The sequence below is a fragment of the Seriola aureovittata genome, chromosome 6, assembly GCF_021018895.1.
Source record: "Seriola aureovittata isolate HTS-2021-v1 ecotype China chromosome 6, ASM2101889v1, whole genome shotgun sequence".
NCBI classification, from domain to species: Eukaryota; Metazoa; Chordata; class Actinopteri; order Carangiformes; family Carangidae; genus Seriola; species Seriola aureovittata.
In genome coordinates, this window is record NC_079369.1 from 22,494,787 (window position 1) to 22,512,892 (window position 18,106).

Consider the following 18,106-nt stretch of genomic DNA (forward strand, 5'->3'; position numbering starts at 1 on the left):
TAATTGAGTCTGTTTGGTTGCTTTTTTTTCATTCTGTGCTTGAAATGGAATTTCAAAAAAGGTGGAGTATTTTAAACAAGCAGTAATGCACCTGCAGCATTTAGGGACATGAATTTTGTACAAAAATCGTATTTTGGAGGGGAGAGGAGAGATCTATGATTTTATTCTTGCCTCCTCACATTGTTGGTTTGAGTAGGAAACAAATTTATTTTACTCGATACTTACAATAAATACAATATATACCCATAATAGCCGCACGCATTCATTAAAAACACTGAGTAATAACAGACATCTAATATGCCACTACTCCATATCGCAGCGTATCGGCTCAATTCAAGCACTGATTCCACAGATACAAATTATTTATTTATTTATTTTTTTAAATCCAGTGGCAGAAATCCAAGTTTGTGGGCCATTACTGAAAACTAATACTAACTTAAACCTGAGGCCAGGGCACCACATTTCAGGCAATCTGTTCAGAAGATTTGTGAGATATCCTGCTGACAGACAAAGAAAGGAACCAGGGGAACAAGAACAGCTTTCTTGGCAGAAGTAATAACAGGACTAATGAGTAAATCCTGGTTATCAGTGCAGAGGAAACTAGGCTACGGAGAGCGCCTTCTCCCTGTGAGCCAATAACAGCATCAGCTAACAGAATGGTTATATCCCCCGGAGCGGTACGAGCTGAGCCGCGGAGGAGAGCACACACGAGACACACATTTACTGTAATAATCATGGGCTCACGTCGGTTATTTATATCATCTGCATGTTTATTCATCTGTCAGAAAACACACACACACACACACACACATACACACACACTCACACAGCCTCAGAAATCAGTATATATCAGTCATCCATTCAGTCAGTCAGTGGTATATTGGCAACGTTGTTCAGAGGCACTGAAAGTGTGCTGAGGTTTTCACAGAGAGTAAAGGAGTATATATACTGTCCTGCAGGGGCCCTGCTAGGAGGTTTGGAGCCCCTGACAGTAGATGGCGGTGGAGGTGGAGGTGGAGGTGGTGGTGGCGGTTGGGGTTGGGGGGGTTAGGGGTCCTGAATTCTGTCAGTGTACAAGACTGACTCAGTCTGCAGACCAGGATACACGGGCCTTCATGTAAGGCAAGCATAACCCATCCTTTATGTTGTATGAACGAGTGACATTAGAAACCAATGTGGCTGCCGTTGATATAACTCTCATACCGGTGCGCTAAGTATGAAGCTAGAGCCATATGTCGACATTGAAATTCTGCCCATTTATAACTTTACAGGCCCACTGCAATGATTTTACACCCTCCATCATCTCTTTGTTTTGTCAAAACCAGATCCGTGGTGTCTAATTTCATTGCAGTGTCAATTTTATTTCTGCTTGACTTCACAGTGTCGCCCATCTACCCTGGTCTGATTAGTCCAACAATGCAACACATGGATAAAACCACACAGAACAGCTTCAACGTCTCACCCTGTAAACATGGCAAGTAATGACAACGGTAACAAAGTGTTCACTTGAACTACACGACATATGGTAGCATCATTTTTTCTATAAACACCAGTTTCTTTCTTTTTATGTTCAGTGCAAAATCAGCGATTCTTCCCAATATCCTTTTTGGAGACTCAGCAGAGCGTACGGACGATTCCGACCAACCAGTCATTCCAACCTCATAAAAACAGTCTTGAGCAGAATCCTCACTGTTATATTTTCTCTCAATAGTAGAAACATCTCAGCAGTTATTAAGCAGCACATGCACAAAATGAACCAGATACAATTTATACGCTGCAATATGTAACACTTGTTTGTCACGTACAACGAAGCACTGAAGTTCAACTTATAACTCATGGTGCCAGAACACGTCAGCGTTCAGATACCAGCATTGGTTAACGACAGTGAAACCAATAATTATTATATTATAGTTACCAACCATTACAAGTAAACACAGTTAGAACAAAACAAACAGAAGCAGTACCCCGGGTCTACTTCAACATATTACCAAACAATAACTAAACAGTTCTTTTGTGAGGATTAATGCAGTCCACAGTTTTCAATTTGAGAGCAAATAAAAGTGCTGATTGCCAAAATATTAAACCTGTTAACAGTTACTGGCCATATGTTCATGTAGATGCCTTTATTTACCACAGTGGTTTCTTGATTCTTGATTCTTGATCAACTGGTTTTAAACATCTGTGCAACCAGTGAAGATCCTCACATGTAGGAATGGTGTTTCACTGCAACAACATCCATCCAAAAATAGTCTCGTGTAAAAGGAGCAGTGGTTCGACATGTTTCACTCCATTAATTACAAATTGCGTTTACTATGTTATGTCAGGCTTTTTCATTTCTTTTCAATTAAAGCCTGCTGGGTTTGAGATTTTCTTTAATCAAGTGCAATAATCTTGTTTTAAATACCATCAGATTGACACTTCCCTCTTCCCCTTTTAATTACTGGATAATTTCAAATCTTCCCATACAGAAATGTAATATGTAATATCTATATCAAGAGTGATGTTGCCATATATGTTACCTATAAGAGGATATATTATTATCACATACATACATCCTCTGGATATATGAGGATATAAGTTTATTTCATATATGAAATACCCATAGTAAAATATCTATATGTACATATAGATAACATGTTGCGAGTATATATGTTAACAATATATATTTAATTTACATATGCAGGTTTATCTAAAAAAAACATACATATAAAAATTCTATATGCTTATATATGTTTTTCTTATTCATTTCAATGTCTATCCTCCAATTCTGGGAAAGTTATCTCAGACTTTTGTAACCCACTCTATATGATATCAACATATGTTTACAATATAAGCATACATTATATTATATTAGCTAGACATATATGTCAATATATATGAAATTATTCGAATTTATACGTTTTATATATAATTTTTTACATATCTTTATTGTATTTTATATGTAGCATATACATTATATTACATTTGTGTATGGGATTCGGGGCCTCTGCAATCTTCAAATACAGGACCAAATTAACCTGTCAGAGGGCCCCAGGGCAAAAATGTTCTGTTGGGTCCCTATTGATCCCCCATCTCCCTTTCTTTGTAAATTGTGTATGTAGCCTGTCACCTCCAAGTGCCCATTAGGCACAGTCCAATCAGCAGATGTGTCAGCCTTATTATTTGTCCAGAGACCCACAAACCAACCAGCACTGCACTTTTTCGCGTGCACCTTGTGAACACAACATCAACTAAAACATAAATGTCTTATGTAGGTATTTAGTGTCTGGGGCCCAGTAGCAGTTTCACAGCTTTCCCAGATGGTAATCTAGCTTTTTTCAAATGAACCTGACAAAAAATATCACTCTTTGGTTCAACTGCTCATAACTCATGTCCACACTAAGGCCTTAACCTGTGATGAGGGGTTAATATTGTTGCATTTTAAGGGGTCATAAGCCAAAAACGCTTAAGGAACCACCGCGGCCCAAACACCTGACTGCTGTCTGTTTCCTGACTGATGTCTACAGTATCTGAAATGCTCTTCAGGCCAAGTCAGTGGGAGCCAATTCATTTCCTTCAATCTCCTCATTTCCTCCATTTCCTTTGCAGTTTATTATTTCATGCACTTGCTGAAGGTGTTCAGTAGCAGCACTGGAGTGTGACTCTTGTTATAAATCCAGGAGCCTGTCAACATAATAAAAGGTTATGCTACCAGCGCTTTCATGTAAGACAAAGCCTGTTATTTCTAGGAGGTGGAGGAGTGTTTTTAACAAACTGCAGCTCAGTCTTAACGGGGAGATCTGCTCGACTAGCTGCGTCTCACCCACAACTTCAGTTACAGCTCTGCTTTCATCAGCTCCTCTTTGTTCTGTTTTGAGTAAACCATACAGCACAGTGGGCTAATAAAACAGCCAAGCATTTTATTTTCTGTGTTTTATTTTATCTATGCTCCTCTTTGCCCCTCTCCCTCGTATTTAAATCCCTGAACACCACAGTACTTTGTCCTCACAGTGCTATTCTCCTGAGTGTCCGCGTGTATGTGATCAGGTGTGTGTTTGTGCTTAGAGACAAATGTACGATGTAAACAGCTGCCTCTCCCCAAAGCTAAACAAACCGACCACAGAGAAAGCCTGGACGCTGCTTTCCTTTCACTTTATAGCGCATCTAATTATGTGACCTGATCAGACCTTTGACTGATTGAATCGTGTGGGAGTGTGTGTGTGTGTGTGTGTGTGTGTGTGTGTGTGTGTGTGCGTGTGTGTGTGAGTGCGTGCATGTGTGGGTGCACTGCTGCTCTGCAAATTTAAAGTGAAACAGGACTGACAGATCTACTCTATTCTTGCAGATATATAGGTGAACCATGTTGGCATCTGAAAATTGAGATGTAAAATACTTTTAACCGCTACATAAGATGATTTTTTTTGAGGCATAAATAATTTTTCTGTATATTTAAAACATTAAAGAATCTTCAATCTATAAATAACTATTGAAAAGACAAAGATAAATATGTTGGTTTTCCGACCCTATCATTGTTAATCTTCGAATGCAATTGAGTTAAAGGCACAGCACACACTTTTTCTCATTGAAAGTTTGTACTGTGTAACTGCAGATGCCTCGTGACTGCACTGTGTTCAGCTCAGCACCACTGACCTGGAACAGAAACTCAAATAAACAGAGACAGAAAATCAAATTTGATTCAAATTATTACATAACTGATCTTTTCAGGACGGGCTAAACACTGAAAAACAGCTGGACTTGGGTCATCCAGGGTAAAAAAAAAAAAAAAAAAAAAAAAAAGACAAGAAAAACAGATCTGTCTGCAAAGCCAGACAAAATCCATGTCACTCCTTTGCGGCCGTTTCACACTGCAGTAAAACCTGGTTACGGCCCCTCTGAGGATCGAGCTCGATCGGGACAATTAAATGATATGTCTTACAACCAGAAACATCCATAAGCTCTGCGCACTTTCATTTGCAATTTGCAAACTAATTAGGAGTTTGGAGTTAAATGCTTTCGGCTGCACGCATCACTGTGAGTTTCCAACATGTTTGAGCATTTCTTCCTCGATGTGCCAGTTTGGCTGTTTGTCAAGACATAGATTCAGCTTCGTGAAGAGGGTTCAGCTACAGAAGCAGCCTCCCCTGGCATGGCTCCTCCTGCACAGTCAGAAAATGATGAGACTAGCAGCTTTTAAATACAGATGGATGGTACCGGAGTTACTTTACCGATGAACAAAGGCACCACCCAGAGTGGTATGGAGGGGCCTACGGTTAAATCCACACAGAGACATACAGGGCTGATAGGTCGACATTCAGTCAGTGCACACTTTGTACAAGATTCCTGATAATCATTAAATAGATTATGAGTATTTACAATATACGCTAGGCTAACATTAACCAAAGAATCAACAGTATTCATGTGTATTATACCTTATTTACATCTATAATGTATAATAATTTGAAGATATTTACATAAGATTTGTGTGGATTTATTACAAGAGGAAAGATGACACAGGATATAGAAAAAACCCAATCAGTACTGTAGATTGGTTTCTACTATATTGCCAAATGGCTAGCCAAAGCTTACTCTTTAGCCTTATTCCCACTAAAGGCACGAACAAGGCTAGCCGGGGCTTAGCCTTTAGCCTGATACACACCAAAAGGACCGGTAAGAGATTGGCTAAGGCTAACAGATTCGTGTAACACTGTTTCTGCCAGATGATGTTTGTTGTGCTTTGTTTGTTTGTTTTTTTTGTTTTTTTCAATTAGCAAATAGTACTTTGGATTTTATTACCTGTATGTGGTTATAAAGATGTTGAATTTGCTCTTTTGTGCCCTGTGGTCACCAAGTGGTCCCTGCTGCAGGGCCTGTAAAAAAAAAAAACCTGTCGGGCTGATTCACACACAAGAATTGAAAAACAAGTCTCATACTAAAAGTCCTCATTGATGGTTGTTTTCTTGAGGATGAGACTTGGTCTGACCTTAAGTGTTTGCCTCTATGTTTGTCTCTCTATTTTCCACATTTTGCGGCCTCTCTCTGCATCACCTTATCTTCTCTTGTGCCTTGTCTCCTGTCCCGTTGGATCCCTGCGCACCATTAGTCCTCTCCCTGTAGCCTGAACAATCTCAAGGTTTACTTGCAATTCATTTGTATTTACCTGTATCATGTCAGAATGCAACCCACTCAAAGCCCTGGAGGAGCAGTCTAAGAAAAGGTTGGGGGTCAAAGATGTGATTTCTTTTCAGTGCCTAAAAAAACATCTTGAAAGTTTTACGTCAAAAATCCACCGTTTTCTCAAATGCACGGTTCCTTGTTTCCTGTGCACATGTTGCAACCTAGTTTGTTTCTAAAGACAGATTTTCAAAATAAGAGTAATACCAACATCAAATAGATTCAAATCCGGTTATAGCTTCATATGGTTGAGGATTAGGTCAAGTGTTTGATCCGTATATCAAATGAATTGCAACAATATCTTGAGGCCATTTGGGCTAATCCCTTCACTAAATATGCCCTTCAAACACAGGGCAGTATTTCCTCCTGCACTTTGGTCTTATATTGGCTCACCAACTATTCTGTCCCACTCTATTCTCTTACCCCCCCTCTCATCATGTGTCCCTTAGCTGTAGCCGAGGTTCTCCATCTCGTGGCGGTATCTTAACTCCGACACTTTAGCTTTGTGCTGCTTGCTCTCCAGATGCTGCCTGAAGTCCGTCTCCTGCTCGGCTCCACAGTTGCACATGGAGCAGTAGAACTGTCCGCTGGGAGTCACGCACATGGCCAAATCCCTGGGGATGCGCTGCCTCGGTCTGGGGTTGTAGTATGGCCCTGGAAGGGAGAAAGAGACGAGACACGACGGACAGGAGAGAAGTTAGTAGAAGTTTCATTTCAAGCTGATTCATACCAGTTTTATCTATGACAAGTGGAAGGATCCTCAGATGAAGGTTGGCAAAGATTATATGAGATGAATGACTGCAACAGATCATTGTTTTTATTAACAATTATCTGTCTTTTTCTTTTTAATCCTTTAGTCAGTAAACTGTCATAAAATTGTAAACAATCCACATAACAACCAAAGTTACATGTTTAAAATGCTTGTTTTGTCTTGCCAGCAGTCCCAAACCCAAATATATTCAATTGGCAATCATATAAATTAAGCAAAAGCAGGAAGTCCTGACATTTGAGAAACTAGAACCAGCAAATATTTGACTTTTTTAGCCATATTAGCAGAATGGCTCAACATTGTCAGTCAGTCCTCTGATCCACCACCACCAGCTTTTGGATGGATTGCCATTAAATTTTGTCAGGACATTCATGGTCCCCAAAGAGTGATGCCCTGATTTTTGCTCTAGCACCACCATTAAGTTTACATATTAAAGTTTTTTTTTTGGGCCATTTTTATGCCTTATTATTCAATAGGAGAGTGAAGCGTGACAGGAAATGAGACACAGAGAAGGGGAATGACATGCAGCAAAGACTCCGGCTGGCCAGGAGTCCAACAGGGGCCTCGCCTGCTCAGAGAATATGCACCAACATGATGCCTCACAGAGCTGCTGGCATGACTGCAGACTCTTATTGCTTAACTGATTGATTATTAAATATTCAATTAAATAACAATGAACGCAATAAATCTCAGGCTGGGGACACACCCAAAGCTATACTTACACGACTGATTTTGAATATAGACCAGCATCATTTCATCGTAACCTGACGTATCACTGATGTGTCTGATACAGTGCACAGACAAATAAGCACAAAGTCATCTGAGATTACAGCCAGGTGGATCATTGGAAAAAGAGTATTAGTTGTTTTAGTGTGTGTGTGTGTGTGTGTGTGTGTGTGTGTGTGTGTGTCTGTTAACACGACAGAAAAACGAGGAGATAGGGAGCGAGATAAAACGACAGCGAGAAGGCAACCGCAGGAGAGAGTGCAGCTATTCTGGGGTTTGTCCATCAAGAAAACTGATTAAATCAGCAGAACGTTGTGTGTGTGTGTGTGTGTGTGTGTGTGTGTGTGTGTGTGTGTGTGTGTGTGTGTGCGTGCGACAAGACAGTGGATGAGAGAGAGAGAGAGAGCTAGAGAGAGAGAGAGAGAGAGAGAGAGGGAGAGGGGAAGAGAATTGGCTCTGTTTTATGATTTATCTTGTTTTATACTGAGCTGGGGTGCCAGTGTTTTAGGCCGTGCAAAGAGAGAGCCAGAATAAAGCACAGCCAGCAAGAGATGGTTTGACGCCAGCAGAAAGTCTGACGTTACCTGGTCTGTATCTGCTTACACACACACTTATCTGCTAAACTTTAGGCCACTTGTGAAAATGTGTGTAGCGATGTTACTCGCAGTGATACAGTGGTGCAGATCTGTGTGAGTTTTCCTGCAGCATCAGAGGAGAATGATGAGCGAGTGCTCCAAAAAGAATAAAACATGAAGTCAAACGATGGTGCTTTATGGGAGTAAGTCCAATACTTACAACATCCTCTTATATTTTCTGCACTGTCACATGTTGATACAGCAAAGAAAAGCTGCCCTCAAAGGCAGCTGACAGTAACGTAACTACTGGCGGAGTAACAAGCCAGTGAACTGATGCAGACTTTTTCATGACACCCGTGAATAAGTTTGTTTTCATCACAGATGTTCCTTATGTGATAGTCTTTTGTGACGTATTCTGACGTCAGTATATGGACAAACTGCCTCCGATTTTAATCATATTACGTATTAATTATGGATTATATTGCTTTTCTGATGGAAAAATAAAGTCTGAGCAGCCAGAAGTCAAATAGTTGTGCAGTTGCTCACCATGCTGCACAGTTTTACTGTGGACTGGTGGAGGAAGTGTGTCAGCAGGAGCAAAATTTTCTTTGAGGACAATCCAAAAGAAACAACCAGTGTCAGCAGTGATTATAAGTGATATGCTTTATTGGACACATATCAGACCAAGTATTGATTACATGAACAGTTTCCTTGAACAGTTGGTTCTCTGGCCTAACTTTGTGTATATATGTAATATTTATAGTGGTTACTATTGCTCAACGAGGCTAATTCAGCTGCTAACAATAGCTATTTAACATAGCTTCACCGTGAAACCGCACAAATGTAGTCACTATTGGGTTAAGGTGTTTTTGTGAATAGAAATCCTACTGTTGCCAATTTGTATTTGTATAGTGACAGTTTGGCCATTTCTTAAGCCATTAACAACATCAACAGCTCAAAACTGAGCAGAGGTTTGCAGGTGGGTCCAGTTCAGTGTCTCTCACAATTTTGAGCTGGACAACAGGAGGAGGTAGTTCAGCCTGTTATCTGCCTGCTGCCACAGTTTCCTCTGCCATACTGTAATATCACACAATATCCTGCCTGAATAACTGTTTAACTTGCTTAATAAATGCTTGAAATAACTTCACAACCTGTTTTGCCAGTTGGTAAACTGACATTGAATGGACCTAGCCTTGAGTGTTTATGAAATATAACTCCAAAATATACACTGAATTTAATTTAGATATATTTCTTAATATTTTACCTGGCATGGAGGCAGGTAGCTGCGGGCTGCGCCGGTTTTTCACCAGTCTGTACTCACTGCCGTCTTTCCTGTTTCTTCTTGGGGCTGCGTCATTGCTGCCTTCCCTGTTGAGTGAAAATCACTTCAGTTTGGTCCAAAAGGTGAATAAATCCCAAGTATTTTTATCTTATATTAATATCAGCATGGAAAGTTGGCTACTTAGCAAAACCAAAAGCTGCTGTGAGTTGAGTTGAAACTCGACTTTGACCTGTCCAAAGACCTGTCGGTTTCCTGAGCAACTTATATCTGGTGACAAATGCTGTATTTCTCATTGAATGCACTTTTACATGATACTGTATGCTAAGCCTGCACAAAGCAGAATGACCTACATGTTATTGGAGTTCTGTTGGGCCTCAGCGAGCCGTAGTTTCTTGGCGTGGTTCTTGCCCTGGTAGTGGGCCTGTGCGACTGCCGGTGAACTGAAGGAGGCGTCACACAGCTTACAATAGTCGTTCTCTGTGGCCAAGATGACCCGGGTCGCCCCCTTATACAGCGCCTGCAGACACAAGACAAAGCAATGCAGTGTTTGTGGTGAGAGGCGTTGGGGAGTAAACACTAAGAAAGAGAAGAAAGAAATGTTTAGTGTTGGTGGGAGGAAGACAGGAAATTCCTTGCACAATTTCTTCTTCTTTTCAAGTGGAAAATATACACTGAAGAAAGTTATTGATTCGGGTAAGAAATCACAACTTCAAGCACTAAAGTCCATATTTGAAAGACACTTGCAGGTCATGTTTCCTATCATTTTACTCTTTTAAGACTAAATTCAATCATGTGCAAACTGAGAAGACACAGTATTGTTCAGTGGTGAGAGGATGATGCAAGTTTCCACTGCTCAAATGAAGCTGCAGTTCCCTACCACCTCCTCAGAGGGAGACGACCTCTATCAGCGGATTGGCCACTTCAGCAGCAGTACACCCACCCTCTAAACAAAGCTGTAATATTTAGGTAGGCTGATGTTGAGTTGCCACGTTTGAGCCTGACCTGCCTGCCGGCGTCACTGTCGTTGGATCCTGAGCTGAGGGCTGTCTGGCCAGCCACATCCAGGACTTCTGGGATCCTAATGGCTGGTGGCTGTTGACTGCCAGCGTAGAAATTTCTCAATTTTTTACTGTGGTTCTTCCCCTACACGGACAGATGATCAGATAGAATTGTGTGTTTATGAATTTGCAATATTTTACTATTCTTCAAGTGCTGTATGTGTGAATGTGTATTTCATCTGACCTGGTAGTGAGCCTGTGCCTGCTGGGCGGAGTTGAGGGTAACGTTGCAGAGTTTACAGTACAGCGGTTTACACAGTTCCTCCAGCCCCAGAGAGTCCTCCTGCTCCTCCGTCCCCAGCGGAGAGCCCTCATCCTGGGGCTGCTCACTGGCCGGGGCTGCCTGGCCCGGAAGATGACCAGGGATGAGGCCTGACACGGGGGCTGGGATGAGGGCAGGTCCTGGGGGCCGTGGGGGAAGCTGTGAATGGTCTGGGCCAGGAGCGGGAGGGGATGACAGGGGGCTGGGAGGGAGGGGGAATCGGCCGGCTCCGGGCGCCACTACAGGTGGGGGCACCAGTGCTTGTGCAGGGTTAAGAGGTGGAGGCCCCAGTGGTTGTGTGAGGTCCATGTTTGGAGGCACTATTGCTTGTGTGTGATCTACAGGTGGGGGCCCCAAGGTGTGTGGCATTGGTGGAGGCCCCAGGGGCTGAGCTGGGGCCATTGGAGGGGGGCCTAAGCTGTGTGGTGGGGTAATGTGGGGAGGTCTTAACGTGTGAGTAGCAGTTATGGGAGGGGGCCCTAGAGTCTGCGTGGGAGACATAGTTGGGGGTCCAATTGCCTGAGCAGGGGCGATGGGTGGAGGGCCAAGAGGCTGTGTAGGCGCCATTGGCGGGGGTCCCAGCTGGTGCAGAGAGTCCATGTGTTGGAAAGGCTGCTGGGGATGGCTGAAGAGACTCAGAGGAGGCTTCAGCATGTTCTCTGGACCTGTGAACATCAGAGGCAATGAAGCACAGACACATTATTACGTATTCAGCAACCGCAATAAGGAAGACAACGTTGATCCAGACGGACATGACTGCGATAATACACGAATGAACTCTTTATATTGAATGATGCCATCTAATGGCCATTAGAACATGCATGCAGTAATCGAAAACACTAAGAATGAGACAATGACAAGTGGATTGGTCGCTCCACCAATTTGGTTGTGAAATATCTCAACATTCATTAGTTGGATGGTCATGAAATTTTGTCATTTATTGTCCACAGAAAATTAAAATCAATCCTAATAACTTTGGTGGTCCCCTGGCTTTTCGTCTAGCTCCACCCACCTTGAGGCTGGTAATTGTGATTCTGAGTCAAATGTCTCAAAAAGTCCTGGACGGATTTCCATGAAAATTGGTTTAGACATCATGACATGGGTCTGCATCAAAATGCACTTCAGGAGAATAGTAGTGCTGTATCTTATCATTAAACTAAAGTTAAGTGAAATCTGTAAATCTGTTTCCTACTAGTAGGAAACATATACTGCTATTTTGTACATTTTTGTAAATACCTATTGTATATGTTATATTATTATCCATTATTTATCTTTCTAAGTATTTCTAACTGGCATTTTGCAGCTTTTCTTTCTTGTACTGTCCACTTTGCTGCTGTGACACTGCAATTTCCCCCAGTGTGGGACTAATAAAGGAATATCTTATCTTATCTTAGGAAGTAGGATACTACTGATAAACAAAATGTCACTTCCTTGGCAAAGGAAAGAAAATATTGTGATCATCAAATAGACACTGAGAAGGAACTCTCCTCTACACCTACAAAAATCCAATGGCCGATGTGCAGTGACACTAAGAGAGAAGGCATTTACTTCTCGGAGCCCCGAGGCCGCCGAATGTAAAGAGATGGGCGAATGGAAACACATTCTCGGACAGAGGAGCTTCACACTCCAGTGGGCATCAGAAAGATTAGGCTGAGCCTGCAGCGCCAGCAGTCATGCATGCGGGACATCGCATACACATGCATGTGTGCGCACACAGACGGAGACAGCGACAATAAAATCCTCAAGCCCCTCTGATCAGAAGAGATCACAGCCCTGAAGTGTGACTGCTCCAATAGGCTGAAATAGCATGTGTGTGTTTGTGTGGAAGGCATGGGTGAATGCACAAGAAACACAGAAAGAAAGAGTGTCACATTAGGAAATGAGCTCTGCTGATTTTCTGTATCTTCATTTGTGCAATTTAATGCACCATTTTGTTTCTGTGTGTGTGTAACCACATTTATTGTCAGGTCAGTAATAGGCCAACAGCTGTGTCAAAACTCACTGCGGTGGAAGCTTTCATCTGGAATCCAATCGGACGCCCAATGGGAGTGATTCATGGACCCAAAATAACACCCGGGGGTGTTTGTGTTTCCGACTGCTGCTTGCTGTCAGTCTGTCTGTCCAGTTTGTCTGGCTGCCTGTCTGTCACCTGGCCTGGCTGACCTCAGGAGAAAGGTATGCTGGACAAGGCACTGACCTTACTATAGTCCTGTCAACTGCAAGATGAGACTGTCACAGAGTCAACAGAGTGGGGTGTGCTGCCTATATAGTATAAGTATAAGTAATAGATTATAGTATAAGTAATAACTTTAATATTTCCATTTTAATGAATATAAGTTTCTCTGCTTAGAGATATTATCTGCTTTTTTTTACGTATCCTGCTCATGAAAGCTTTTTAAGGAAACTTTCTCTGGCATCCTTTGAAAGGAGCAACACTTATTTATTTGTATTAAATAGAAGGACTGAGTCAGCGCTAAGTGGACTTAAAAAAAACAACTCTAACAGATACTTAAGCTTCGTCAACAGGAAATCCAAACAAAAAGATGAAACACTTCAGGACACACTTGGACTGACAAGTGATCTGTGGGAAATGCAATGCGGAGACGCCACAGCCATGACAGCTGTAGCACCCAAGATAGAGGTAATGTAAAACAAGAAAAATAAATATGCATAATTAAAATAAATGGACACACTGTACACATTTAAATTTAAAATAGATAAATAAATTTAAAATAAAAGGACATTTTTCTCTAAGTTTGTGCTTCTAATGTTACATGATGAAAGACCTCATCGCTCAACAGTGACTATTAGCGCCCTCCAGAACCAAATCCACCGATCAAGCTCCACATGCTGCACATCATCAATCTCACTGGCAGCGGCCTCATGAGAAACCTTTGGCCCTGACTGAGACGGCTTGCACAGCAGTTTGGAGTCCTCGCTACAGGACAGCTAACCCTTTTTTCTTGACATGATCCATTAAGCAGTTCAGAGAACACCACACTGTGCTACCAAACAATAGATATAATAGACTATTTAACTACACGTGCATTCACTGTGTATCGGTTCGAATAAGCCGGAGGTTGTTGCTGTCAACTGCCTCCCTACATAATATGTGTTCATGTGTTCCCTTGCACGGTGGTATAATGTAGTCATTACCGTGTAGAGGAACCAAACTATGCAAAGCAATGCCTGATTTTTTTTTAAAAAGCGGTACCTCTTTAAGGGTAAATTTTCATCTATTTGCAAGTGTCACACCTTTGCTGTGAATGTTGAGCTCATCATGAGCTTCATTCTTAATCTCTCCCTCCATTAGGCTCAACTGACAGACCTCCAAAACCTCTTTCCCTACAATCCTTCCTTTAAACTCCACATTTCTGAGACTCCATCATTAAAGTAAACTCTTAAAACAAGGTCACATGCTGAAACCCTTACAGTAAATCCGTTTTTGAACTAAAGAGATTAAAAAAAAAAAAAAAAAATCAAACAGCTTCTATTTGCCAATGACTCCTTGTGCTGGCTGGCATTTTCAGTTCAATTAATTCCTGCTTCTCTGAAAGCACTGTAGAGATAAAAGAGTGAATGAACCACAAAAAACACATTTATTTGCACACAGTAGACTCTAGATGGGACTGTCTATAGCTGTATTTCAAGATATGCATTGTGAGCAATGATTGATTGGTTCTGGAGGGAAATTGGGTTTAATTAAAATGCGCTTTTGATCACATTTGTTCACACATTTGCTTTTTCCAACAGGGGAGGAAATCTTGCAGTAATGGCTCACAACTGAATTAATATTGGCCTACAGGTGACGATGTAAGAGAGCAAATGTGACCCTATTATCCAGGACAAAAGCAGCCACAAAACTATTAACGTTTTGCAGATGTGTGCAGCTTGTTCTTGGTCCACACTAAGATTTGTGCTCGACCTTTACTCAGAATTTCAAACCTTGACCTAAGTTCTTTCTTTGACATGCAGGGAGAGGCGTCAGAAAACCAGAACTGCCTGTTTTGCATTCCCAGATTGACTGTTACCTTTCAATAATTTTAATGTGAGCTTGCACTGAATGTAGATAGGCCAAGGTCAGTTTCCTCCTCTCCTTACAGACCCAGATCCAGGCCCACGAAGTCTACAGTCTACAGAGATGCAGCACATATACTCATTCACAGCTGTGGACCTTGCTGCAAAGTCAAAAAAAAAAAAATGTTTTGCATTTGAGGTTTTGGAGCTGTCACAGTCAACTCTGCAAGTCAAATATTACAGAGGCTTATGTAACATTGTTCTGATGTACAAGGCACCGAATGATCTTTCGACTGAGTCATAATTTCAGTGAAACATTGCTGTCGATGTCTTAAAAGAATGAGTTGGGGAAAATAAATGCCTTTCTTGAAACTACCTCAGGAGTTATTCATCAGTTCATCACTGTCAGATTTTTGTTACCTTGACTCAAAAGCTCTTGGTTTCAAACTAAGCCACACAAAAACTTCTGTCCTGGAGCCTGATAATCTCATTGCCTCCACTGAGAATCTCTAAATAGGCCAAGTGTTCTTTTTCTCTAGAGTTTCTCTCGCCGTACTTTGTTGTGTCACATCAATTATAGAGCGATGAGAAGCACATGCCTCCTGCAAGTATTCCATCTGCTTCACTGGGCAGTGGACGAGCGCAGAGAGAAGCAAAGACCGACTGCGTCTTACTGTCCTTTGCAATTTATGTCCTGTACCATTACAGTAAATCCTAGCCTCCACTTTTATATCTCAGTAGCTCTGAAGGTTCAAATCTCATTCACCCAACTCCTCCGCTGGAGAAGAGTTCATAATAATGGAGCTTCCCTTGACCATAGGCTTAACTTTAATAATTAACGTAAAGTGAGTAGCCGATGGATTAAGCTGCTATTTCTATATCGATTAGTAAATATCCATGCCTCCTTATAGAAAACAACTAGAACAAGACATCTAGCCTCTGAAAAGCTAAATGTCTTGCTGGGAAACAAGCATGTGTATATTTAGGGCTGCAATTATTGTTATGTTTAATCTATTGATTGTTTCTTATAATAAATGATTCAGAAAATACAGACTAAAGCCAATCTTAAGCTACCAGAGTCTATAAAATCATCTTAAAATTCTTCATTGAGAAAAAATGATTTGAAAAATGTGTTGTTGTTTTTTTGGCAAATGTTAAAAATCCCAGAGGTATTTCAACTGGTAATGGTATAGCCTATAGACAGAAAGGCACACAAATAGTCACATTTGAGAAGCTAAACTCAACAAATATTTTGTGTTTATAAATGACTTAGATCATTTATGTATAAGGAAAATTCATCATCAATCAGTTTTTTCCTGTTGATTGATCCATTAACTAAGTTCTTTTCCAGCAGCATATACATTTAATTTCCACATAATTACATTCACTTTTATCCACTATGCCATTTGATAATGACAGAGGCTGAAATCTTATTACGGGACTATTACCAGGCAGGTGCATCGATCAGTCTCATATAAATCTGAATGACCGAGCTTCATGACCATGACACATGCTGGCCTCAAGTCCCCAAAACCAACAGGAAAGCAAATTTTGGCAGCGGCTGTGCAGGTGCAATGAAGAAACACTTATTGTATAACTGCTACATGTCACCATCAGCTGTGCAGATCAAGCAGTGCAAAGACTGGAGTGAATGATTCAGTGTCTATTCCTTCACTTGCTCTAACTAGAGACCACTTGATTGACTGCCATGCTCGAGTGAGGAAAGTGGACATTGCATTGAGGCTATATGCTGTTTCAAATTACAGACAGACATCAGCTCAAACCCGGCGTCTCCCTGAAGCATGAGATACAGAGCGCTCCTACAGTGCAAGAGACCATTAGAGTCTCGACAACCTCAGATTTTTTTGCATCGCAGCATCCATGCTCTATACGATGAGCAGAATGGTGGCTGGTGCGCCCGTCTACATGACATTATAATGATGACAGCAGCACCGGAGCAACCGGTTTCAGCATCCACCTTCCTCTGTACCATCTGCAAATGTCACCGGTTGGATTTTCTCCATCCCTCCACATTAGCGCATAAAGGCTGCTGGCGGTCAGAGGGGAGATCATATATGGCCAAGCCTCTCCTTACCTGGCAACCGGGCAAGATAATGGCTGCTGTCCCCGTAGCTGACAGGCGGCGAGGTGTAATTTCTGCAGTATTCTGCACTGTGGTAGTACGCGGCATCCCCGTTCTTCAGCTGCATCATCGCAGTCACATCCCTTCGCCAACTTCTTCTCTCCAGAAAACCCAGGCGGCCAAGCAGGATGAAAGTCCGTACCACTCGCTCACACACCGTGGCTTTCACCGCGGGGGTGATTTCCAGAGGCGGACAGTGACAGCCAGCACCAGAGAGACACCGATTCACGGCTGGTAAACGCGTTGCACGTGTGTTGTCCCGTCAAATGTCGATAAAGATGTTGTCACCGGGGGGAAATTCTGTTTTGAAGGAGAAAACCCCAGCTGAGGTTCCTCCAGCGTCCCTCTCCGTCTTGGTACAGTCCATTTCCGATGCCACCGCTGCTGATTTGCATGGGTGGCAATCATGACACATTGTACAAATATGTTACACCTCTGTGGTACACTCAGATCACCCGTGCTGGCTATTTCTGAATCTCAAATCTGCTGGGAAAACAACCGGTCTGACGTTGAAATGACAATGTTGATATATTATGGAAAATAGGCAAAAATAGAAATGCTACTAGATTTAGCCCGTGGAGACAGGGTAAAGACTAAGTAGGCATATAATAATAATAATAATAATAATATAATAATAATAATAATAATAATAATAAATAGTAGTTGTGATAAAGTGTTTGTTTTTAAGTATTTGATAACAATTATAATTCCTCCAATAAATTCTGCTTATAGGCATAAGCCTCCACTTATGGGTGCCAACAGGAGGAGTTTAAGTTGTTGACAAATAATAAATAACAATTATGACAACAGTCAGTCCATGTAAAACCCATGTAAAGTGACATGGGTTTTTCTTCCTTTCAAATCATTCCTCCTGTTCATAATGGTCATTACTGTAAGAGAACCCTTAACCCCTTGAGTACTTCCAATGTAAGTCATGGGTGACAAAATTGACAGCCTTCATTTTATGCAAAAATACATCCCAAAATGTATCTGAAGTTATTAGGAGTCTGAGTTAGAGATTCCATAGTTGCATTTCCTAGTACACACTTCCCCCTTCACTGCAACTCCACAGAGAAACACAAAGAGGGAATTTCTAATTAAAAAGACAAAAAAAACTTTGTCTG

General features: G+C 41.5%; 1 protein-coding gene across 1 annotated transcript; it reads right to left on the reverse strand.

Annotated features, from left to right (window-relative positions):
• Positions 1-225: 225 nt before the first annotated feature.
• LOC130170357 (zinc finger matrin-type protein 3-like) lies at positions 226-17,111 on the reverse strand. The gene is made up of 6 exons (XM_056377551.1): positions 16,935-17,111; positions 10,745-11,487; positions 10,505-10,645; positions 9,853-10,019; positions 9,485-9,588; positions 226-6,804 (listed from the first exon to the last, which is right to left on the reverse strand). The coding sequence occupies exons 1-6, from the start codon at positions 17,050-17,052 to the stop codon at positions 6,596-6,598; spliced, it is 1,482 nt and encodes a 493-aa protein (XP_056233526.1). The 5' UTR covers positions 17,053-17,111; the 3' UTR covers positions 226-6,595.
• Positions 17,112-18,106: the final 995 nt, after the last annotated feature.

What these genes read in the sequence shown, in the direction of transcription:
- LOC130170357 (XM_056377551.1), bottom strand. Translation starts at nt 17,052, where the DNA reads ATGATGCAGCTGAAGAACGGGGATGCCGCGTACTACCACAGTGCAGAA. An exon ending in AGGCACAGGCTCACTACCAG is followed by an intron (nt 10,646 to 10,744) that starts GTCAGATGAAAT and finishes CTGTCCGTGTAG; the next exon opens with GGGAAGAACCACAGTAAAAA. An exon ending in GCTACCTGCCTCCATGCCAG is followed by an intron (nt 6,805 to 9,484) that starts GTAAAATATTAA and finishes TCTCCCTTCCAG; the next exon opens with GGCCATACTACAACCCCAGA.